General features: G+C 45.2%; 2 protein-coding genes across 6 annotated transcripts in view; one reads left to right on the plus strand and one right to left on the minus strand.

The window, feature by feature from the left end:
* Positions 1-22,769, plus strand: part of PDE6A (phosphodiesterase 6A) — an 89,143-nt gene extending 66,374 nt beyond the window's left edge. For both annotated transcript variants that reach the window (XM_055285665.2, XM_055285666.2), the window contains 5 exons: positions 14,573-14,636; positions 14,932-15,006; positions 16,476-16,559; positions 19,520-19,667; positions 21,806-22,769. In XM_055285665.2, coding sequence (XP_055141640.1) covers positions 14,573-14,636; positions 14,932-15,006; positions 16,476-16,559; positions 19,520-19,667; positions 21,806-21,882 — 448 coding nt within the window. In that variant the 3' untranslated portion in view covers positions 21,883-22,769. The remainder of the gene's footprint in view (positions 1-14,572; positions 14,637-14,931; positions 15,007-16,475; positions 16,560-19,519; positions 19,668-21,805) is intronic.
* PPARGC1B (PPARG coactivator 1 beta) overlaps positions 4,193-25,692 on the minus strand; it is a 147,311-nt gene continuing 125,811 nt past the window's right edge. The window contains exons 12-13 of one of the 4 annotated variants that reach the window (XM_063643207.1): positions 13,778-13,823; positions 4,193-4,423 (exon numbers count right to left, since the gene is read on the minus strand). In XM_063643207.1, coding sequence (XP_063499277.1) covers positions 4,357-4,423; positions 13,778-13,823 — 113 coding nt within the window. In that variant the 3' untranslated portion in view covers positions 4,193-4,356. Of the gene's footprint in view, positions 4,424-13,777; positions 13,824-15,930; positions 16,370-18,969; positions 19,110-19,985; positions 21,962-22,742; positions 22,861-25,692 lie in introns of those variants that run through there. The other 3 variants (XM_055285658.2, XR_010121854.1, XR_010121855.1) reach the window with 3 other exon arrangements.

Genomic DNA, 25,692 nt, shown 5'->3' on the forward strand with positions numbered 1-25,692 from the left:
AAGCTATATGTTTAATCTTTATTTTAGCGCTAAAAATGCAAGACAGTATATTATTATTTATCTGAATAAAAAAATATGTTATTTGAAGTAGTTCAATCATAATACCTAAGATTTGGGTGGTAAACTGATATAACTTTCAAGTTTTTGATACAACAGAAAGCACTATAGCAATTAAGGGGTTTTTGTTTTTTTGTTTTGAGACAGGGTCATGCTCTGTCGCCCGGGCTGGAGCGCAGTGGTGCGATCTCGGCTCACTGCAACTTCTGCCTCCCAGGTTCAAGTGATTCTCCTGCCTCAGCCTCCCTAGTAGCTGGGATTACAGGCACCCACCACCACACCCAGCTGATTTTTGTATTTTTAGTCAAGACTGGGTTTTGCCATGTTGCCCAGGCTGGTTTTAAACTCCTGACCTCAAGTGATACACCCACCTCTGTCTCTCAGAGTGCTGGGATTACAGGCGTGAGCCATCATGCCCAGCCCGAGTTAAAGTTTGAGTGATAGTTAATGTGTCATTCAAAACATATAGGCTTAATTTTTAATGTATTCCTTTACATAGGACAATATCCCACAGTATAGCTGTGCTAGTCACAAATTGGTTATGGTTGGTATGAAATTTACAGTGCATGGTCTGGCATGGTTGGTAATGGGATTCAAATTTAAGTTGTCTGGTGAATGTCTTTTTTCAGTTTTCTCAATGTGCTTTCATTATTCGCCTCAATTGACAATGGGGTGAGAAGTGTAAATTTGAGGCCTTTTATGAATATGTGGCCCAAGCCAAATGGTCCCCTGGCTCCTCTGTGATGGGTCCTGGGCATTGAAGGCAACGGTCAGGAAAAGTTGCAGGGGAGACAAGGCTGACTAGTTGCCTAGGAAGCATTGGGTTATTTGTTTATCCCCAGATGCTTCTGTGAAAGTGAGGCTTGATTAAGTCACAAGCATTGCAAATGTCTGCAACAGAGAAGAGGAGACCACTGGAACAGGCTCTGGAAAGAGGGGGGTGGCAGCAAGTTGCCACTCCTTCAGCCCTGCAGTTGTCCAACCAGACCTCCCACAAAGGTCCCCTGATTTCTCAACACTTTGGGAGGCCAAGGGGGGTGGATCGCTTAAGCTCAGGAGTGTGAGCCACCACGTCCAGCCACATTTATTTATTTATAATTTCAACTTTTATTATACATTAAAGGATGCATGGGCAGGTTGGTTACATGGGTATATTGTGTGACACTGAGGTTTGGGGTACAAACGATCCTCACCCAGGTAGTGAGCATAGCACTCAGTATGTGGCTTTTTAGCCCACACTCTCCTCTGTCTCCCCTTGTAGTAGTCCCCAGTAACTACTGTTGCCATCTTTGTGTCCATGTATATGTAATGTTTATCTCACACCTATAAGTGAGAATATGCAGTATTTGGTTTTCCATTCTTGTGTTAATTCGCATAAGATAATGGCCTCTAACACCATCCATGTTGCTGTAAAGGCCATGATTTTGTTCTTTTCTATGGCTATGTAGTATTCCATGGTGTGTATGTAACACATTTTCTTTATCCAATCCACCGTTGATGAGCACCTAGGTTGATTCCATGTTTTGCTATTGTGAATAGTGCTGTGATGAACATGTTAGGGCATGTGTCTTTTTGGTAGAACTATTTGTTTTCTTTTGGATACATACCCAATAATGAGATGTTGGGTCGAATGGTAATTCTACTTTAAGTTCTTTGAGGAATCTCCGAACTGCTTTCCACAGTGGCTGAACTAGTTTACATTCTCACCAGCAGTGCATAAGCATTCCTTTTTCTCCACAGCCTTACCAGCATCTGTTATGTTTTGACTTTTTTTTTTTTATTTTTTCTGAGACGGTGTCTCACTCTGTCACCCAGGCTGGAGTGCAGCAGCAGGATCTCGGCTCACTGCAACCTCCACCTCCTGGGTTCAAGCAATTCTCGTGCCTCAGCCTCCAGAGTAGCTGGGACTACAGGCACCCGCCACCATTCCCAGCTAAATTTTTTTGTATTTTTTGGTAGAGACGGGGTTTCACCATGTTGGCTAGGTTGGTCTCAAACTCCTGACCTCAAGTGATCTGCCTGCCTCGGCCTTCCAAGGTACCCAGACTTCTTTTGACTTTTTAATAAATGCCATTGTGACTGGTGCCAGATGGTATCTCATTTTGGTTATTTATTTATTGACTTCTGCTTTTGCTTTTCCTTTTTTGAGATGGAGTCTTGCTCTGTTGCCCAGGCTGGAGTGCAGTGGCGCAATCTCGGCTCACTGCAACTTCCACTTCCTGAGTTCAAGGGCTTCTCCTGCCTCAGCCTCCTGAGTAGCTGGGATTACAGGCATGCGACAACATGCCCGGCTAATTTTTTTTGTATTTTTAGTAGAGACAGAGTTTCATCATGTTGGTCAGGCTGGTCTCGAGCTCCTGACCTCGTGATCCGCCTGCCTCGGCCTCCCAAAGTGCTGGGATTATAGGCATGAGCCACCATGCCCAGCTGACTTCTATTTTTTCCTAATGTTTTTGTTTTTTTGACTTCCATAGCTGAACATTTCAAAATGGCTCAGCAGAAGGACTAAACAGTTGAAAGGAACACCCTGCTATTGGATAGGAGGACTTGATATTAGAAACTTGTCTATTCTCCCTAATTAATTATTCATTTAAGGGTGATTCCAAAACCAATCAACCAACCAACAAACAAACAAAAAAACCCTGCTTTATTCTGGGGGAATTAGGAAGCTGACTGAAAAATTCTTATGAGAAATGAGTATGCAAGAATAACCAGAAAAAGAAAAAAGATGAAAAAGAATAGTCAGAAAATTCTGACATAGAAGAGTAATAATGGTGACCAGCAGAACTAAAGGCAGTTATGTCCTAGGCAAGAAAAGTCGTTCAGATCAAGGGGATGAACTTAAGGACTATGTCTGTGCTCAAAGTGGGTTTTATACTAATGGAGAAAGGTGTAAGTTTATCAGTGGTGTTGGGACAATGGGATGGCCATGAAGTTAGATCTCTATTTCATTCCTTATACCAAAATAAACTCCAGATGTAATAAAAATTTTAAAATAACCAGGGAAAGAAAAGAGAGCACGAAAAAAGCATGGAAGAATTAAGAATAATTTCAGAGCGAGCTTTTCAAAATGTGACATGAACCTGGGCACAGTGGCTCATGCCTGTAATCCCAACACTTTGGGAGGCTGAGGCAGGCGGATCACCTGAGGTCTGGAGTTGGAGACCAGTCTGGCCAACATGGTGAAACGCCATCTCTACTAAAAATACAAAAATTAGCTAGGCGAGATAGCGGGCGCCTGTAATCCCAGCTACTTGGGAAGCTGAAGCAGGACAGTGGCTTGAACGTGGGAGGTGGAGGTTGCTGTGAGCCGAGATTGCACCACTGCACTCCAGCCTGGGCGACAGAGCGAGACTCCATCTCAAGATAGATAGATAAATAAATAAATAAAACAAAATAAAATAAAAATAAATAAAATATGACATGAAAATCGTAAGTCATAAAATTAGATGGAGAAATCTGACTATGAAAAATTAAGGATTTCTGTACAACACACAAAAACACATAGTCTAAATAGGAAAGTAAGTGATAAGCTGGGGGTAAATATTTGCACCACTTCTAAGAGAAAAAGAGCTAATTTCCTCAGTGAATAAAGTGTTAATATGATTCCAGGAAAAGACTAATCCAATAGAAAATGGGCAAAAGGCACAAACCAACAGTTCCCAGAAAAGTTACTTACAGTGGGATATAAACCTATGAGAAGACAGTGATTATAAAACTACAATGAGGTATAATTGTTAACTCCTATTGTCAAAGATGAAAACATTTGCTTACATACTGTGTTGGGCAGAGTGAGGGAAAGGGCCACCTCGTTCCCCATGTGGGAGCGTAAACAGGCTCAGTCTTTGCAGAGGGCGATTTGGCAACACCTATCAAAGCTCTAAGTGCTCATGCCCTTTGACCCAGCAATCCCACTTCCAGGATTTCCCCTCCAGATATTCTCCCACATGTGCACCAAGTGTATGTACAGAGTTATTTGTTGCAGCATTGTCTGTAACGCAAACAGGATTGAAAACAATCGAAATGCCTAGCAATGGGGAACCAGGTTAAATAAACGATAACACTTTCATACAATGGAATATCTTATAGATTTGCAAAGAAATGACATCCAATGAAAGGTATTTTGTTTAATTTTAAAAGAAGAAAAAAAGCCAGGGGCAGGATCTCAATCATTGTCAAAGTCAAGGTGACCTTACGTAGGCATCTTCAGCTGACGGCACACATACCTCTCTGGGAACTCATGTCCTTCCAAGATGTATAGATAAGCATAGATAGCCTTGAGGGAATCAGCGTTTTCTTTCATAATATTAATCTTCCTGAGAAAGAAGCAGCCCAGTAGGCACAGCATTCTCTCATTCTTCCCCACCTTACAAAATAAAGGCAAACTCCATTCTTTCTTGAATCTTCCTGCAGTGCATTGTCCTAGAGACAAAAACCCTGGACAGCCAAACAGAGGGACTATTTGAAATATAGTCAACCCTGGGTATACTCAGCGGATCAGCTCCAGGACCTCCTAGTATACCAAAACTGGTACAAACTCAAGTCCTCCAGTAGCCCTGAAAACTCCCTGGATGTGAAGAGTCGGCCCCTACCCCACACATGGGTTTTGCATCCTGCAATCCATGTTCAGTTGAAAAAAATTCATGTGTAAGTGGACCTGCGTATTTCAAACTCGTGTTGTTCAAGACTCCACCATACTGGTGTTGTCACGGCTTCTTATAATTAAGGCATTATAAATCTAAGGAAGGGGCCAGGCCCGGTGGCCATGCCTGTAATCCCAGCCCTTTGGGAGGCTGAGGCAGGTGATCACTTGAGGTCAGGAGTTCGAGAACAGTCTGGGCTACATGGTGAGTCTCCATCTCTACTAAAAATACAAAAATTAGCGAGGCATCGTGATGCGTGCCTGTAATCCCAGCTACTTAGGTGGCTGAGGCAGGAGAATCGCTTGAACTCGGGAGGCAGAGGTTGCAGTGAGCTAAGATCGCACCACTGCACTCCCACCTGGGTGACAGAGCGAGACTCTTTAAATTTTTGTAGAAACGAATAAAGGTCTTACTATGTTGCCCACGCTGATCTTAAACTCCTGGGTTCAAGCCATTCTTATGCCTCGGCCTCCCAAAGTGCTGGGATTATAGGCATGAACCACTGGCCCCAGACTATTTGTTCAAGAGTTTTTACAACTTTAATTGCCAGGCACTCCCCCTGAACCCTACCCCTATTCCCAGCCAGTGGGGGGGGTTGTACAGGGGGGCAGCAGATTTTTCATTTAAATATCTTACTTTTTTCAGAGAATGTATCACTGTCCAGGGACCATGACACTAGGGCAAAGGCACATCAGTAATACATACTGAAGATGGCGGCAACTGATTTAATCCACACCACTGTCTTGTTTCTATCATCTGTCTTTACAATTTTTTTCTTTCTTTTTTATTTGGCCAATAGTCTCTCAACAGAATCATATTTATCTATCTATCTATCTATCTATCTATCTATCTATCTATCATCATCATCTAATCTGTCTAGTCTACCTACATACCCTCCATGTACCTTTACCTTTCTTAGAATTAAAAATAAAAGCTAAGTTGGATGTATTGTAACATGCTTATTTAAATTTAAAAATAGGAACTGGGCATGGTGGGGAGGCTGAGACGGGCAGATTGCCTGAGCTCAGAAGTTCAAGACCAGCCTGGGGAACATAGTGAAACCCCATCTCTATTAAAATATGAAAAAACAATTAGCCGGGCATGGTGGCTTGCACCTGTAATCCCAGCTACTCTGGAGGCTGAGGCATGAGAATTGCTTGAACCTGGGAGGCAGAGGTTGCAGTGAGCTGGTATGGAACCACCACACTCCAGCCTGGGTGACAGAGTAAGACTCTGTCTTGGAAAATTTAAATTATCCAGGTATGGTGGTGCATGCTACTTGGGAAGCTGAAGTGGGAGGATCACTTGAGCCCAGAAGTTTCAGGCTACAGCTAGCTATGATCATGCCACTGCACTGCCCTCCAGCCTGGGCAACAGAGAGACTCCGGTTAGAAAAAAAAAAAAAAAAGAGGAAAAATGGGCAAAAAAATAGATGCTGAATCCTACTTCAGTCTAGTAATAAGAAATATTCATTCATAAACCAATACTTTTTTAAAAATCCCATCCTATATTGTTAATAGACAAATTCAAAAAGGGTACTCTGAGTGTTTAATAATTATTTGTAAAAATAGGTAGTATATTTTGTTACTTAATTGTGTAATAATAACTTAATTCAAAAGAAAATTTTTCAACACTTAGAGGCTTATGGTCAAAGACAAAATTTTAATTATATAATTTCAATAAATGGATATAATTGGTTGCAGGTAATTATGAAAATTGATCAATGAAAGACTTTCAGGCGTATATGTAGTGTACACACACACACATATATATACAGAAACACATATGCATATACATGTACACATATACACACAATATTAGGATAAAATTCTATGGGGAATTCAAGTGGAAATAGAGGTTTACAGAGACAAAGAAAGATGTAAAACTCTAGACTCTTAAAGAAAAGCTTGCTCATGTGCTTTTATTATGGGTAAAGAATGACGTAATAAATTTATTTTAAAAAGTCAGTATGGCCGGGCACAGTGGCCACATGTGTAATCCTAGCACTTTGCAAAGGTGAGGCGGGAGGATGGCTTGAGCTCAGGGGTTTGAGGCCAGCCTGGGCAACATAGTGAGACCTTGTCTCTATAAAAAATAAAAATTTCCCTGGGTGTGGTGGCACCCGACCTGTGGTCCCAACTACTCAGGAGGCTGAGGTGGAAGGATTGCTCGAGCCCGAGAGGTTGAGGCTGCAGTGAGCCCTGATGGTGCCACTGCACTCCTGCCTGGGTGACAGAGCGAGGCTCCTCCAACTCAAAAAAAAAAAAAAGTCAGTATGTATAATGTGCTATAAATTAGATCCTTTGAAAATATTAAACTTCTGATGTAATAGTTTAAGATGTCAACTTAAAAATGTGCAAGAAGGTAGCACTTTTCAAAATTCTTTAGGTAGGGATTTAACGAAAAATTTTGAGAGACCTGTAATGCAGCATTTCTCAATCTTAGCCCTGTTGACATTTGGGGCTGGCAACCTTGTTGTGGAGCTGTTCTGCGCCTTGTGGGATGCACAGGACTAGACACCCCCATCCCTCCCCAGTTGTGACAATCAAAAATGTCTCCAGACATTGCCAAATATCCCCTGGGGCAAAAATTGGCCCAGCTGTTTGCTATAAAGCCATTTCAGGGCCCATTGCTTAGGTGTATAATTCAAACTTCTTCACACCTGGGTAGCATGTAGCTGTTACACACTTGGGGCTTTGGTATCAGACAGCCTGGGTTTAAGTCTCAGCTCTTTCATTTATTGGTGGTGTGACCTTGAGCAGGTGACTTACTCCCTCACCTCAGTTTCCTCATCTGCTCAATGAGGATCATGGTAGTACCTACTTTGTGGACCATCATGGGGGCTGAGCTGGAGTATGTGGAACGCAGTGCAGTAGGTAGTGGTGTTCAGTGCTTCCTGTAGTATAAGAAGACATATATGTTTGGTCTTCGTTCCTGGTTCCTGACAGAGATCCTAAAACCCTTGGAATTTCCCGAGTGATAGCAGCATCTTTTGTTCTGATGGATGACTCTTGGCAGGACCCTAGACAGCTTCAGGCTAGGGGCTGGTCACCAGAAAGACCAAGCCTTCATTTGAAGCTTGGAACTTTCAGCCCCATCCCCAACCTCCAGGGAGGGAAGAGGCTGGAGATTGAGTTAATTGCCAGTGGATAATGATTTAATCAATCATGCTTCTGTGATTAAAAAAAAAAAAGGCTCCATACAAACCTCTAAACAGCAGGGTTTAGAGAGCTTCTGGTTTGGTGAATACTTCGAGGTGGTGGGAGGCTGGCATGCATTCCCCCTCCCACTTTGTCTATGCATCACATTCATTTGGCTGTTTCTGAGCTGTATCCTTTATAATAAACCAGAAAATGTTAAGTAAAGTGTTTCCCTGAGATTTGTGAGCTCATCTAGCAAATTACTGAACCCGAATGCAGGGACACATTTCAACCTTATTGCCAAGTCAGACGGAAGGGTAGGTAACTTGGGGACCCGATACTTGTGGCTGGCCTCTGAAGTGAGGTGGTCTTGCGGGACTGAACCCTTAAACCTGTTGGGTCTGATGCTAACTATAGGAATTTAGTATCAGAGTTGAAATGAATTGCAAGACACCCAGTTGGTGTCAGGATTGCTTGTTGTGAGGAAAAACCCAACACTCCCTTCCTGTGTTTTGATTATCTTGGAGTGCTTATGTTCACGGGCTTCCTGTGGTTGGAGGTCCACACCAATTGACTTTGACTTTTTTTTCTTTTTCTTTTTTTTTTTTTTAGAGACAGGGTCTTGCTCTGTTGCTCAGACTGAAGTGCGGTGGCATAATCATAGCTCACTGTAGCCTCAACCTCCCAGGCTCAAGTGATCCTCCTGCCTCAGCCTCCTAAGTAGCTAGGACTACTTCAGTAATTTTACTCTAGGGTCAAGATATTATAGAAACTCTAGAGTGAGGGTGTGACTTCCTATTCTTCATCAAACTCTTGACATTTCTGCTTAATTCCAGATTTTGCTTCTGACAGTCTGACCAAACCATGAGTTGGAAAGGCTCACAGATCCTCTAGTACTGCGGTGTTTGTGTATGGCTCATGAGCTAAGAATGGCTATTACATTTCTAAACGGCTGGGGGGAAAAATCAACAGAATAATATTTCATGGCCAGGCGTGGTGGCTCACACCTGTAATCTCAGCACTTTGGGAGGCCAAGGTGGGCGGATTACTTGAGGCCAGGAGTTTGAGACCAACCTGGTCAACATGATGAAACCCTGTCTCTATTGAAAATACAAAAATTAGCTGGGCGTGGTGATGCACACCTGTAATCTCAGCTACTCAGGAGGCTGAGGCAGGAGAATTGTTTGAACTCCAGAGGTAGAGGATGTAGTGAGCCTAAATCATGCCACTGCACTCAAACCTGGGAAACAGAGTGAGACTTTGTCTCAAAAAAAAAAAAAAAAAAAAAAAAAAAAGTATCTCATGACAAATGAAAATCATAAGAAATTCAAACTTCAATCTCCATAAATAAAGCTGTATTCTTTTACAGAGGGCCACATTCTGACTTTCGTGGGCCCTAGGCACTTTTGTCTTTGTCTTTGTGCCTCCTTCCTCCTTAAAAGTAAATAAGTAAATACAAATTATATTTTATGATTGTGTTGGTATGAAGACAAATATAATCCAGACTGAATTCATTCTTACATATTCATTCCTGTTGTGTCCTTTTTTCCTGCTGATCTTGAAAGAAATTGAAATATTTTCATGGGCCCTGGAGAATACCGTGGGCCCTCGATGCTCTGCTGAATGGACGAGCTGGCCGTGCTTATCCATGCTGTGCTTATCTATGGCTGCTCTCACATCACAGTGGCAGAGCTCAGTCTTTGCAGTAGGGACTATGTAGGCTGTAAAACCTCAAATATTTACTGTCTGGCTCTTTACAGAAAGAGTTTGCCAATTCCTGGTCTAGTGTTTTACAAATGAGGAAAGTGAGGCCCAGAGAGACAACGTGACTTAGCTGGTGTCACGCAGGAATTTGTGGAGCATCAGGGACTTGGACTCAGCCACACCAGCCCTTGCCTGCACACCCACCGCTTTCTTAGGCTCCTCGAAGGCCTTCCCCAGCAGGGTCTCCTGCTGTACCCTCCAGACAGATGTAATTCCAAGGAGGATCTGAGTAAGTGTCCTGAAAAGGCTAGTTAAGACGAAGGCTGGAATGCTTTTCCTGAAAGTTGGCCAGGAGTCAGGAAGAAGTGCCACTGAAACTAACAGCCAAGGAGCCAAACGTTTCAGGAAGAAACATTTGCCTTGGGGATGGTCCAGGTGGGTAAGAACTCAGCTTGCTTTCAGAGCTCTACACACGAGGGTGACCCAGAACGTGAATGAGATGAATGCAGGTGCTGATAATGAAGATGAGGACACTGGGTGCATTTACAAAAGCATCTTTTTTTTTTTTTTTTGAGACGGAGTCTCGCTCTGTCGCCCAGGCTGGAGTGCAGTGGCGCGATCTCGGCTCACTGCAAGCTCCACCTCCCGGGTTCACGCCATTCTCCTGCCTCAGCCTCTCCGAGTAGCTGGGACTACAGGCGCCCGCCACTACGCCCGGCTAATTTTTTTGTATTTTTAGTAGAGACGGGGTTTCACCGTGGTCTCGATCTCCTGACCTCGTGATCCGCCCGCCTCGGCCTCCCAAAGTGCTGGGATTACAAGCGTGAGCCACCGCGCCTGGCCTACAAAAGCATCTTATGTGATCATCACAGTAAGTCTTAGAAAGGATATATTACATTGACCCATAGGAAACTGCTGAATTTTAACTGATTTGGACTAACAAAATCAGAATTTCATAGGATCCAACCTAACATGAATATCTCATTTTACAAACAAACAAACTGGGACTCAAAGACATGAAGTCACTTGCCCTGGACACAGCAAGTGAGGAGAAGATGGAAGGTCTAATTCAGCTCTATCTGATTCCAAAGGCCTGCATGGAATTTTGCACTGTTGTCCTATTGAACTCCATCCCCTCCTCTTGACAATTCGTCTACTGAGAGCATAGGTTCACATTTCTGAGCATACAATATTTTTGTGGTGTACTCTTGCTTCTTTCTGCATTACAACCATGTTGTCCTTTATTCCATCCTGACATCTCTTCCTCACTTTGTATGTCTAATCTGTCCCCAAATGCTGCTGAGTTGACTTCCTAAGTGCCATATCTGTCTGGACACTTCTCTTAATTGCCAGCTCCATCTCTTGTCCAGATCCTGCAGTGGCTTCCTAACTGGGTTCCCTGTGTACACTCCTGTCCCTTCCACACCGAAGCCACAGTGATTTCTGTGAAATGCAAATGTGACCATGTCACCCTTCTGTTCTAACTCCTGTAGCTTTTCCTGTTGCTCATAGCATGAAGACCATCCCCTCGCAGCGGTGCCTGGGCTCTGTGTGGGCTGCCCCTGCTCCTCTGTGGAGCTTCTCTTACCAGGTCTCCCACCTGCTCCCTGAGCTCCCCCCACCTTTCAGCTCTTTGTGCCAGGCTTCCTTCTACCAGGCCCTGCACACTAGATGATCCTTCTGCCTGGAATGTGTTTCTCCCAGTCCTTTCTTTAGCAAGTAAATGGTTACACATCCTACAGTTATCAGCTCGAGGGGCGCTCTCTCAGGGAAGCCCTCCCTGACCTCTCAGACCTCGGTCAGTTTCTCTTTCTCATATCATCTCCAAGAATGGAAGTCCTTTCCTTCAGAGCAGTTGTTTGTTTACATGTTAACTTGCATGTGTGGGATAAATGTGCAATTCCCCAGCACATCTGCAAGGTCTCTGAGAGCACAGACCATGTGAGCCCAGCCTCTTCCTAGCGGCAGAGGCCGCATTCCCTGTGTGTTCTTCCATGGTGATAAAGGCCATGACCCCATGATGGGGGCTGCACCCTTATGACCTCACCTAAACCTCATCACCCCACAAAGACCCTGTCTTCTAATAGCATCACATTAGAGGTTAGGGCTTTCACATATAAGACTAGGAAGAGACAAACATTCTGTCCATTACAGAGGGCTCCTATATACCCCTCAAGGCCTTTGCTCCATTGTCACCTCTTAGATGGCGCCTGGGCTGAGCTAGTCACCTTCACTTTTGGGTTCTTTCTTTTCTCTTCTTTCTTTCTTTCTTTCTTTCTTTCTTTCTTTCTTTCTTTCTTTCTTTCTTTCTTTCTCTCTCTCTCTCTTTCTTTCTCTCTCTCTCTCCTTTCTCTTTTTTTTTTCACCTCAGACCTTTTTCTGCCATTCTACTTAGCATATTGTGATGACAGTTTTTTTTTTTTTTTTTTTGCCCTGTGTTCCTTGAGTGACTGTGAGCTCCCTGCAGGCCCCTCTGGATCCCCTGTGCCCAGCACAGCACCTGGGACCCCAGTGCATATAAGGGGGAGGTGCTGAAGTGAATGTGAAGCCTCATCTTTAGGGCACGAGGCTCGAATTGGCTTTTCTGGCACCTCGGTTTCCTTCCTTCATCCCATGCACACAGTAAATCTCTGTCTATAAAATTCTTAGGTGTGTTTCTGCAACCACTGGGAGTGTTTTTCACATGAATCCCTCCAGCTAAGGAAAGTAAGCATCCAGTGCCCTCCTGAAGCCATCAGGGAGCCAGTGACTCTTAAATGCATAGCTGAGCATTTATTTGTTCAACCTATCTGACAGTAAGTGTAACATGTCTACAGCACTTATTAAAGCATAGGGCATGTATTCTGAGGTTATTATAAAGCATAAAGGTGTTTCTAAGAAATGTATGCACTTCTGAACGCTTACTTAAAGAGTTATTTGAAGTTTTGAGGGTTTACGTAATTTAAAATGTGCAGTGGCATGATCATGCTCACTGTGGCCTCAAACTCCTGGGCTCAAGCGGTCCCCTCACCTCAGCCTCCCAAAATGCTGGGACTACGGGCACATGTCACCACACCTAGCTAATTTGTGTATTTTTCATAGGGACAGGGTCTCACTATTTTGCGCAGGTTAATCTTGAACTCCTGGCCTCAAGTGATCCTCTTCCCTCAGCCTCCCAAAGTGCCAGGATTACAGGTATGAGCTGCTGTGCCAGGCCCATAATTAAAGATTTTATTTAAACTTGTTAATATTCCATGAGTAACTCTGACAGCCTCACAGACCGGCTTATAGAAAATATGCCCTATACAGCTGATTAACTGTAAAATTATCCAAGCAGCAAGTTAGGTTCAGAGCCTCAGCCTTCTCTCACTCCTCCCTCTCCCCAGCTCCTGCCCATTGGTCTCACCCCGCCGCAGCCAGCCGTTGCTGCAGGCCAGCTCTCCTGCCCTCCTGTTGAATTACTGCAGCACCCCATCCCCCTCCATCCTGCTATTTTCTTCCTTCTCCATCCCACAAGTCCTGACAGCTGCCTTCCTGCAGCACAGCTCTGAAGAGGTCACAACTGGACCTTTAACCTTCAACTGCTCCCCACTGCTTGCTGGATACAGTCTGCACTCCCTGGTATGGGATTTGGGGCCCATGCTACATGGCCCTGGATTACCAGGATTACCTGCTCTAAAATGTTTTCTCAAATCCACCCCCCTTGCTCCCTCCTCTTGCTCCAGTTCTTTGTCCATGTCCCCTCCCTTTCTATTTCCTGTTGTACCCACTATGTAATAATACCTGCCTTGCCTTTCTATGAGTGGGACACTCCCTTAAGAGTTTACCTTTGAACCCTTCCTACCTACTTTCTTTACCCACACCCTTCCACTCCTTTTTTTTTTTTTGAGATGGAGTCTCGATCTGTCACCCAGGCTGGAGTGCAGTGGTGTGATCTCAGCTCCCTGCAACCTCCACCTCCCGAGTTCAAGCTATTCTCCTGCCTCAGCCTCCCGAGTAGCTGGGATTACAGGTGCACGCCACCATGCCCAGCTAATTTTTGTATTTTTAGTAGAGACGGGGTTTCACCATGTTGGCCAGGCTGGTCTCAAACTCCAGACCACAAATGATCTGCCCATCTCAGCCTCCCAAAGGGCTGGGATTACTGGCGTGAGCCACGGCACCCGGCCCTTTCCACTCCTTAATGCAAGGCCTCTTTGCTACAGCTGTTCACAGTTCTCTCTACACCATAAGTTTTCTTTGTTCTTTTTTTACCTTTTAAATTTTTTGTGTGAAAGTTTCTGCCAGGTGAGGAAATGGCCTAGAAGAGAAAGAAATCTATTGGTATTAAACAAAACTCCTAAATCAGAAAAGCTAACTGACTGACAGAAAAATGGAGTATATTGTCTCCAATGGAGCAAAAAGTGATTCTTGAGGTAGGAGAGCAAATCTTAGCTATTACAATGGCCTGTGGTTCTCCAAACAGATGGACAGCGTATCTGTGGTATTAAAAGCTCATGGTGGGGCAATTAGTGAAAAAGTATCTAAAAACGCTCGTTGGCAGTTGGGGCAGGGAACAATGATGAGAAAAAAAGTTGAGAAACACTTCTCTACAGTAGACAAGAGCGAAGGGACTCTGAAGATGTGATGAGATTTAAATGAAATTGATGTTGGTACAGTCCCTGGAACAGTGCTTGATACGTAAGAAAACTCAGTACATGTTCCTTATGCACATACCATGTTCAGACACTATACTTAGATTTCTCCAAACCACAATCTCATTTAATCTTACACCTGTTTTGTGAGTAAGGTACGATTATCATTACAGACAGGGAAATGGAGGCTCAGAGAGGTTGGTGTAGTTGCCCAATGTCCAACCTGCCTCTGTCAGGATCTAACCCTGTCTGATTTCAAAGCCCAACCCCTGGATGCAACGGCGGTGAGCCCTTTCCTCACAATGAGACAAAGTCACCTACTAGTGGGGGTGGAGAAAGGTGAGAGAGATGGAATTAACCAGTACATGAAGTCTTAAATGGCCCTGGACTGATAGAGGGTGTCCTGTGTGCCCAGGGCCATGATGATGACCGCCTGTGATCTCTCAGCCATCACCAAACCCTGGGAGGTGCAGAGCCAGGTATGAACTCCTGCTGACCCAAGAGGAGGGGCGTCCCAGTACTGGGGGCAACAGGTCATGAGGCTTGGACTCTCTCAGCCCAGCTCCAGAACCAGCTCACCTGTGTTCCATCCTCCTCTACCAAGACATGGGAATCACTTTACTTCTCTCCAGTGATGACGGCAGAAGTGAGGGTGGCAGGGCAGGGGTGGGTTTATCCTTTTTGTTGAGTTGGAATTGCAAGTGGGGTGGGTGCAGGGGTAGGGGATTGGGCTGGGGCTTTGACTCTGTGTGTGTGAGGGTCTGTCTGTTGCAGGTAGCTCTGCTGGTGGCTGCCGAATTCTGGGAACAAGGTGACCTGGAGCGCACGGTGCTGCAACAGAATCCCATTGTGAGTAGAGAGGGGATGTCAGCCTGATGTTTGGCATGTGTGCTCCATCCTAACCTATATGTGACCTTGCCATGATGGAGAGATGTGTGACTTTACCATAAAGATGACCTTTTCCTAATGCAGTGGTTCTAAAAATGTGGTCTCCAGACCACTGTCAACCTCATTACTTGAGAACATATTAGGGATGTATATTCACAAGCCTCACCCTAAGTCTACCCAACCAGAAGCTCTGGGGGTGGGCCCTGCAATGAGTGCTGTAACTAGTAAGCCCTCCTAAAGTTTGGGAAATGTGTCCTTAGCTAACTCAACTCCAGAGGTTGGCAAGTGGACTCCAACACTTAGATTGCCCTTTCAATTCCAAAGGTCTAGAAGTCCATCCACCTCCCCTGACCCTAATCTAACAGCAGAGAGTGAGCAAGCTGTGCACCTATCAACATTGAAAGTTAACTTGGCTGAGACAGTCAGCCAGCTTCCCATGGAGCTGCGGAGATGGGGAGATGGGGAGAGCAGCCCGAAGTTTCCCTGAAGTCCCTGAAGGCAAAGCTGGGAAGTAAAGCAGGGTTTGGAAAGGACGGGTAAAAGAGAGAGACGTTTTGGGGACAAACCATTGACACCTGGATAGGCTAAACCTGCGAGAGTGTGCTAAGGATGCAGGGGCCACCACGGCAGGCTTAGGCAGGAGCTGAGGGAGAGTGGAAGGCTGAGAGGAGCAGGTCCTGTCGTTAAGAAACACGTGAAGGGCCCCATGGGCTTTGTCGTTCTCAATCTCTCTCTTTGTAATATTTTCAAATATATTGAGAATAGTCAGTGAACTCTAGTGCCCATCAGCTAGAGCCAACAATTAGCAGCAGTCTGCCATTCTTGTTTTATCTATTCCTTCCAGTGTGTTTTTTTGCTTTTGGTTGCAGTATTTTAAAGTAAATCTCAGACACTATAATCTCTTCCATAAATACTTTAGTACGTATCTCTATGAGACAAGAGCATGATATGGACAAAATCATAAACACAGCCATAATACCATTAACACACTCACAAAATTCATATACTTCAGTATCATCTAATCCCCAATTTCTGTTCATTTTTCTTGATTAAGAAAGAATTCAGTTGATTTGTTCAAATCAGGATCTAATCAAGGAGCATACTGCCTCTGGTTTTAATGTCTCTTAAGTCTCTTTTAATCTGTAGCAGGCCCTGCCATCCCTCCCACCCTCTGGCCTTTTTCTGGTATGCCACTTACTTGCTGAAGACAGTGTGTCTTTTTTTGGTGCAGTTTCCCACATTCTGGATTTGGTTGGTTGCAACCTCATGGTGTTCTTTAACATGTTTCTCTATTCTCCTATTTCCTGCAAAATGCTCATCAGGTCTGGAAACATGATGAGTTTACAGTTTGATTTTAGTAAGAATGCTTCATAGATAAGGTGGGTTTCTCTTACTGTCCAGTGCAATTAACTCTTTCTCCTCCATGACAGCCCATGATGGACAGAAACAAAGCAGATGAACTCCCTAAGCTTCAAGTCGGCTTCATTGACTTTGTTTGCACCTTCGTCTACAAGGTAGGCCCTTGGCTTCCTCAGACTCAACAAGATGTCTTTGATAAACCTGGGATTTCCAGACAACATCAGGAATAATAAACCCTAGCAGGTGACCAGTGGGTGATGCTTTACAAAGCGCTTCTCATCTCTAATGGCATTTGATTCTCAGGACAGCTCTATGGGTCTTGTTTGAGTGCAGCTCCAGGCTCCAGCCTAGGGCACATCCTAGTTGCTTAATACATAATTGTGGGGCAAATGACTAAGCATGGATTCACAGAGGAAGGGGAAACATAGCAGACGTATGTCCTTCTAACTTCCCTAGCTGGTGGAAACATCACAGGCCAAAAGTGATGGTGAAAAGATAATCTGGACTTTCTCTTTGAGCTCTTGTTCAAAGTTAGTCTCCCTCTTGAGAAACCCATTGCTCCCAACTTTCTGTTATCTGTGCCACCATCCACCTCCGACTTTTTTATTTTGGCCATGTTACACATGAGAAGACAAAAGTCAGAGATGCAAAATGACAGGGCCAGTGTCACTGGACTCAGCCATAAGGCAAGATTTAGCCCAGTTCTCTTTATGCTGTGTGAGCTGCAGCCCTTTGCTAGGAAGAAGTGCAAATTTTCTAGAAGGCAACAAGAGCATCTGAGATATAACTCAGACTAACTGGGGTGCTCTGATCCATAGGGCAGAGCGGCTGATGCTTGCCACTATCATCAGTAATATTTCTTTTTTTTCCATTGAGGACATGAGTTTTTTGCTGGCTTTTTTTTTTTTTTTTTTTTTTTTTTTTTTTTTTTTTTTTGAGACAGGGTCTCATTCTGTCACCTAGACTGGAGTGCAGTGGCACCCTCACAGCTTACAGCAGCCCTGACCTCCCAGGCCCAAATGATCCTCCCACCTCAGCCTTCTTAGTAGCTGGGACCACAGATGCACACCACCATATCCAGCTAATTTTTTTTTTTTTTTTGAGACAGAGTCTCACTCTGTCACCCAGGTTGGAGTGCAGTGGTGCGATTTCGGCTCACTGCAACCTCTACCTCCTAGGTTCAAGAAATTCTCCTGCCTCAGCCTCCCAAGCAACTGGGACTACAGGCATGTGCCACCACACCCGGCTAATTTTTGTATTTTTAGTAGAGACGGGGTTTTGCCTTGTTGGCCAGGATGGTCTCAAACTCTTGGCCTCAAACAATCCACCCGCCTCGGCCTCCCAAAGTGCTGGGATTACAGGCGTGAGCCATGGTGCCCAGCTGAGGGATGAGTTTTAATCATCAGGAATATTATTAAATAAGGGAGACTGGGCTAAGTGCTTTATATACGTTATCAAAACCACACTGTGGGGTAGGTATTATTACTGTCCTGATTTAATGGCTGAAGGTAAGCTCTGGTAGTGACCCGCCCAAGATCGCATAGTTTGTGGCAGAGCCTGGACCAGAACCCAGGCATCTCTGAACACAGTTGGCTCTGGCATTTCACAGCGGGCCCTGGATTTGCTGTTCTTACACTGGGCAAATCCACTCCATCAATCCGCATCTCAATTTCCTTACCTAAAGATGTAGAAGTGATGAATCTTATTTTCCTACCTCACAGGAATTTGAGGACCAGAGGAGATAAATTGCTCATAAACTATAATGTGCTATGCTCAAAGAGTTGTAAGAGCCTTTAAGAATCATCTTCTCGGTGGCTCATGCCTGTATTCCCAGTACTTTCGGAGGCCAAGGGAAGTGGATCATTTGAGGTCAGGAGTTCGAGACCAGCCTGAACAAAATGGTGAAACCCCCTCTCTACTAAATCCAAAAAAAAAATTAGCCGGGTGTGGTGGCGCATGCCTGTAATCCCAGCTACTTGGGAGGCTGGGGCAGGAGAATCACTTGAACCTGGGAGGCAGAGGTTGCAATGAGTCGAGATTGCACCATTTCACTCTAGCCTGGTCAACAGAGCAAAACTCGGTTTCAAAAAAAAAAAAAAAAAAAAAAATCATCTTCTTAACATCCCGATTTCACTCAGAAAATATTTACTGAGTATCCTTGTGTCCCAGACCTTGTGCTAGGCCAGGGCCACCCCAGGGAATGAGGCGGCCAATGTCCCTGCCCTCTCCAGGTTCTCAGCCTCTTGGGGAGACAAGCAAAGGGAGTCATGACAAGGAAGCAAGATGTGGTAAGAGAGGGCTTTGGGAGCTTCCAATGGGGGACTCCACTATGGGGGCTAGAAGAGGCTTCTTGGAGGAAGTGACATTAAGTGGAGGCCTCAAGGAAGAAAACGGGAGGTTAGAGTGTTCCAGCAAAGTGAACAGCTTGGGTTGAGCATGGTGGCTCATGCCTATAATCCCAGCACTTTGAGAAGCCAAGGCAGAAGGATCACTCGAGGCCAGGAGCTTGAGACCAGCCTAGGCAATATAGGGAGAACCTGTATCTACAAAAACAAAAAAAATTACCTGGGTGTGGTGGCATGAGCCTGTAGTCCCAGCTACTTGGGAGGCTGAGGTGGGAGGATGGCTTGAGCCCAGGAGTTTGAGGCTGCAGTGAGCTATGATCGTGCCACCGCACTCCAGCTTGGATGACAGTGAGGCCCTGTCTTGGAAAGAAAAAAAAAAAGAAAAGAGCAGCTTGTGTGAGGCTCACAGAATGGAGGACACACTCCAGGAACTAAGAGATTTGGATAGCTTGGAGAATACAAGATGGTCAAGGGCAGGAGGACACTGGATCGTGGAGTTTGAAAGCCATAGTAAGGGGTTTTCACTTCATGCTGAAGGACAGGGGCGCCACAGGAGGCTTCTAAGCAGGTGAGGCACGGGCTGGTGTAGACGGGAGGCCCTGCAGTATCAGCGCGGTGGCGGGAGGCCCTGCAGTATCAGCACGGTGGTGGGAGGCCTGCTACTCCGAAGCAGCTCATTCCAGTGTTGGACGTTTCCAGCTGTGCCACCTGCTTGAGCCCAGACCCTGGGGCCTGGCCCTTGCACCAGAGGCACATACTCTCTCTTCTAGGAATTCTCCCGTTTCCATGAGGAGATCACCCCGATGTTGGATGGGATCACCAACAATCGCAAGGAGTGGAAGGCGCTTGCTGATGAGTATGATGCCAAGATGAAGGTGCAGGAGGAGAAGAAGCAGAAACAGCAGTCGGCCAAGTCAGGTTTGTGGAAGGGGGAAGCAGGGACTCCCACCACCCACTCCCTGAGCACTCAGCGTCTGCGTCCTGCCTCAGAGCCTCATACATGGAGTCTCATTCAGGCCTCCTGATGGCCAATACTGTCCCCATTGTGTGTGTGAGAGCACCAAGGCTGGAAGAGACCAAGTCACACAGTAAGAGACAGCCTGGTTCCCAAGATTGAGGCTGAGGAACGATCCAGGCCTCCCAGCAAGTGCCCCCGCAACCAACATAGCACAGACTCTGATTTTAGGGCTGTGGACATATGTCCCTACCCTGGGGCAAAGGAGAAGACCTATAATTATTGGTTGGAAGGAATTTTATTTTTATTTATTTTTTGAGCCGGAGTCTCACTCTGTCGCCCAGGCTGGAGAGCAGTGGCACGATCTCCACTCACTGCAACCTCCACCTCCCAGGTTCAAGCAATTCTTCTGCCTCAGCTTCCTGAGTAGCTGGGATTACAGGCACCCAGCGCCACGCCTAGCTAATTTTTGTATTTTAGTAGAGATGGCGTTTCACCATGTTGGCCAGGCTGGTCTCGAACTCCCGACCTCAGGTGATCCACCCGCCTCGGCCTCCCAAAGTGTTGGGATTACAGGCATGAGCCACCGCGCCTGGACTTGGAAGGAATTTGAGGCCCTATTTCCAGCCTTCTGTCTGATGTTTGAATCCTATCTGTACCATCATGAGCTTATGTTTGCATACCACCAGTGACAGAGGTCTCACTATTTTATATGACATCCACATTCAGTACCACTATTGGAAAGGTCTTCCTTGAACTCAAATTGTTCTCCTTGTTGAAGCTTCTACTTAGTGGTCATGGTTCTGCCTTCAGAATCAAATGGGATTTGTTTGTTCTAACTCTTTACTACTGGCAGCACTGCCCCTCCCCCAAGTCATTTCTTTTACTGGTTGTGTGATCTGTTTCCTCACAGGACATGGCATCTCGTCCCTGCCTCACCCTGACTGCCCTCCTTTGCACACCCATCCCTTTTCACCCATGGCTCTTATACATGGAAACTGTCAGAGCCTCAGCTCTGCTCTGGGCAGTGTGGGTTGATTCTAAATGGGCAGCTGCAAATGTAGGGCCCACTTAAGAGTTTTGCAGTTTATGCTCTGCACAGCTCCAGGGAGCATCCTGTACATCACAGATGTGTATAGCTATTTTGATTTTCCAGAAAAATGGCAGCGAGGTATCCTGGGAAATAAGTGCATTTTTCTAATTTGTACAAATTGTCTTTTGGGCAAGTAGTAGGTCCATGCAAATTTGTGGCCTTCACATAAAAAAATACAGATTTGGCTTACATTTTTTTCTCCTTTTTTTTCTTAGAGAATCAGTACCGACATTTTTTTAAATGTGAATTTTTGGGTCACATTTTAAAATTGGAATATTTAAGATTTTAAAAATCCAGATTTACAGCCTTTCTTTCTTTCTTTTTTGGAGATAGAGTCTTGCTTTGTCGCCCAGGCTGGAGTGCAGTGGCACGATCATAGCTCACTGCAGCCTCAAATTCCTGGCCTCAAGCGATCCTGCCACCTCAGCTTCCCTAGCAGCTAGGACTTCAGGTGTATGCAACCATGCCCGGCCAATTTTTGTTATTTTTTTGTAGAAACCAGGTCTTGCTGTGTTGCCCATGTTGACCTCCAACTCCTGGGCTCCAGTGATTCTCCTGCCTCAGCCTCCTTAAGTGTTGGGATTACAGGCGTGAGCCACTGTGCCTGGCCTAGCTTTTCTTTTTAAAAGAGTAAAAGGGTAAGATCTGGCCACACCAGTCTATCATTTTTGCATGACAACAATTGGCTGAAGCTGAGTGGCAACTGCCCCCTTTGGATGAGACAGAGGCTGTCTCTAGTTTGTCATGTTCACCACTCCCCAAGTTTCCCAGACACTGGTGCCAAGTACTGGTTCTCACTTATCATCATCCTCGTGCTGCTGTTTTTCTTAGAGAAATGTTCTCAGTTTCCGTGATTCTCCTCACATCTGGTTTGCCTTCTGCATGTGTTGTTATCTGTTGGCCACTGAAAGCCTTTGAGTTTGCAACTCTTGGTCCAAATTAGGTCAAAGGGGAAGCCCACTGCAGCCTCCTGTCACCTGGTGTGTTCTTTTTCCTGTTTCATTGCAGCAGCCGCAGGAAATCAGCCGGGAGGAAACCCCAGCCCAGGGGGTGCAACTACATCCAAGTCCTGCTGCATTCAGTAACACCACTGGGGATCTGCTGGCTGGACGGCACCACCCTTTCCTGGGAGGAGATGACTCAAGCCAGTGGAAGACCACACACCTTGAGAAGTAAAAGAGTCATAGGATTGAATGCTGATAGAGAATTTAGCTTCCAGGAGTGTTCAATCTTTTGGCTTCCCTGGGCCACATTGGAAGACGAATTGTCTTGGGTCACACATAAAATACACTAACACTAATGATAGCTGTTGAACTTTAAAAAAAAAAAATCGCAAAAAAAAAAAAATCTCATAATGTTTTAAGAAAGTTTATGAATTTGTGTTGGGCTGCATTCAAAGCCGTCCTGGGCTGCATGTGGCCCACGGGCTGTGGGTTGAACAAGCTTGGCTTATACCTTATCCAGTGGCTTTTAAACGTTTAGTCTTGAGAACTGCCTATTGAGCTAAACCAATTTTCTAGCTTTCATAGACATCAACTAAACATTTAATTACATTTAATTAATGCCAGATTCACTGGCTTGCTTAGAATCATTTTTGTTCTTTTACTTTCAGTTAATGTATTGTAAAAATTTTCAACCATTTTCAAAAGTAGAGAATTGTACGTTGAATCCCCACATACCTATCACCCAGATTCCAATATCAAGATTTTGCTACATGCATTTCGTCTGTCCTTTTTACATTTCCTTTTCAATTTTTTTTTCTTCCTGAAGTGTTTAAAGGCAAATCCTGGCTGGTCGTGGTGGCTCACACCTGTAATCCCAGCACTTCAGGAGGCTGAGGCGGGCCGATTGCATGAGCCCAGGAATTTGAGACCAGCCTGGGCAAAATGGCAAAACCCTGTCTCTACAAAAAATACAAAAATTAGCCAGGTGTGCTGGCACTCACCTGTAGTCTCAGCTACTTGGGAGGCAGAGGTGAGAGGATCTCTTGAACCCAGGAGGCGGAAGTTGCAGTGAGCTGAGATCATGCTACTGCACTCCAGCTTGGACGACCGAGCGAGACTCTGACTCAAACAAAAACAAAAGAAAAGGCAAATCCCAAACATATCATTTCACACCTCTACTAACTCATCTTTAAAGAAATAAGGATGTTTTCTAACATAACCGCATCACTGGCCCATGCAACCAATGCCTGCCTAATACCCAGCTGTGATGTATGCTTTGATGGGCTGCACAGACCCCAAGCTTCAGCAAAGGACTTGGGACCCCACCAGCTTTGAGTGCTGTTGACAGACCCTTAGTATCAGCCCCATCAGGTGTTACTGCAGCCTCTCCCAGGGTGGCCTACACCCAATGACTGATCCATGCCAGGTGGAGAGGCCCGGCCATCTTGGCTGAGCATGGGATAACTGTGCAGGGCTGTTCTAGCTCCAGGACTCCTTGTGCGGTCCACTAAGGCTGTCGCTGGGCTCACATCACAACTCGACTTCTCCCTCTGCCCACTCCTATTTCCTTCCCTTCCCCAAGCATCGGTCCCCAGGGCACTGCTTAATAAGCATCCTGCAGACTAAGTCCATTTTAGAGTCTGCTTTCTGGGACACCCAACTTGTGATGCCAGCCCTTAATCAACCTTCCTTCATTCTCATGAACGTTTTCAATGGTTAGCTTGCCTGCATCTGATCCAAACAATTTCACATATTGAATTTAGTTGTTTCTTTTTGTTGGTTTTTAGAAAAAAGAAGATGTACTTTTTATTCTTGGATTTTTTCATGGATTTCACAGAGTATAAATTAAGTCAAATTATTCTCAGTTTCAGAACTTCTGTTTCTTAAATTAGCAGGCATTCTGTTGGTTTAAAAAGATAGATGTAGGCCGGGTGCGGTGGCTCACGCCTGTAATTCCAGCACTTTGGGAGGCCGAGGTGGGTGGATCACCTGAGGTCAGGAGTTCAAGACCAGCCTGGCCAACATGGTAGAACCCCATCTCTACTAAAAATACAAAAATTAGCTGGGTGCGGTGGTGTGCACCTGTAATCCCAGCTACTCAGGAGGCTGAGGCAGGAGAATTGCTGGACCTGGGAGGTGAAGGTTGCAGTGAGCTGAGATCACGCCACTGCACTCCAGCCTGGGCGACAAGAGCAAGACTCCATCTCAAAAAAAAAAAACAAAAAAAAAAAAACGCTGTGGCAGATAGAATTTCTCTCTTTCTATCTTTCATGATGAGGTCTCACTCTATTGCCCAGGCTGGAGTACAGTGGTATGATCATAGCTCACTGGAGCCCCAACCGCCCGGGCTCAAGCAATCCTCCCATCTCAGCTTACCAAGCAGCGATGACCACAGGCATGCACCACCATGCCCAGCTAATTTTTTAAAACCTATCTTTGTAGACATGGGGTCTCATTCTGTTGCCCAGGCTGGCCTCAAACTCCTGACTTCAAGCAATCCTCCTGCCTCAGCCTCCCAAAGTGTTGGGATTACAGGCGTGAGCCACTGCACCTGGCCAGGACTTATTTCTTTTAAACCGAATCTAAGTATGTTCTGGCAGGTCTGCAATACCTAGCAGAATGCCACTGGCCTGATCAGCATTCGTACCATAGTAACTGATGTTGAAAACAGCACAGATAAACCAGAAGTTGAAAATGACAATAACATGATAAAAATTTGCAAGTCAATTTGTTACACTTGTCCAAATCTTAATTTTTTTTCATTCTCTATCGTTCCCCCCACCAGCTTTACGGAGGTATAATTAGCAAATAAAAATTATACATATTTAAGATATACACTGTGATGTTTGATATACATTGTGAAATGATTGCCATAATTAAGCTAATTAACATATCCATCACCTCACATAGCTATGGCTGTTTCTGAAGTCTCTTTTAATCTACAAAGTGCTCCTTCCTTTTTTCCATTGTCACCAACATGCAGAAGTAGGGTCAGTTTTCCCACATCCTGTATTTATCTGTTTGTTTCTTTGTGGCCGCATGTAACACATGCCTCTGTCTCATTCTAATAAATGGACATTAGCTGTAGAACTTTTCTTCCTTCCACACTGAATGTTATGCAGAAACTAATATATTAAAACAGTTGCTTTGAGGAGAGGGAGCCACATGGTTTCCCCAAATGGTAAACCACTGATCTACCGTAATCTCTCTTTTTAGACACATGAGGAAATTGAAGGCCAGTGAGAAGATGGGGCTGGGCCAAGTTCCTGGCAGAGTTCCCTGGCTTCCTTCCAGGAGATGCCCAGGGTCACAGAGAACACAGTGTACAGGGCATCCACATCCTGGTGGCCTCCACAGTAGATCAATCTGGGCTCCTGACGCATGAGCCCTGCTCGTGTTTGCAGGTCGTGATGTCAATAGAGAACTGGGTCTGGAACTTGCATCTTTAAACTTCCAAACTAGATGTTCTGCCCTGCTGCAATGCACACTCTGAGAGCAGTGGTCTTTAAGCAGAGGCCTGTCCTAAGAACATCATGTGTGGTGGTTACATGGCAGAGTAGCAAGGAGAAATAAGTGTCACTCATGAACACATAGGCATTGATGTTGCTGGTCCTGACTCTGCTGCCATGTTTCTGAGTCCCTTTGGCAGGTTCCTTCTGCTCCACTTCCCAGCCTTCCCAATCTGTCAAAAAAAGGTCAAGATCCTTGCAGTGCCTCTCAGAGGACTATGGTTAGCACCAAATGAGACTGAGCTGAATGAGGATCACAGCTGATGCTGATTAAGTACTTAGCATGTCCTAGGTACTGTGCACAATCTAATTTCATCCTAACAACGATACTCCAAGGGAGAAACTGTTACTAGCTCCATTTATCACGTGGTGAGGAGCAGACTTAGAGAGGTTAGAAAACCTGCTCAAGGACACCTAGCTGATAAGTGGTGGAGCCAAGATT

The sequence above is a fragment of the Symphalangus syndactylus genome, chromosome 7 (assembly GCF_028878055.3).
Source record: "Symphalangus syndactylus isolate Jambi chromosome 7, NHGRI_mSymSyn1-v2.1_pri, whole genome shotgun sequence".
Classification (NCBI taxonomy): Eukaryota; Metazoa; Chordata; class Mammalia; order Primates; family Hylobatidae; genus Symphalangus; species Symphalangus syndactylus.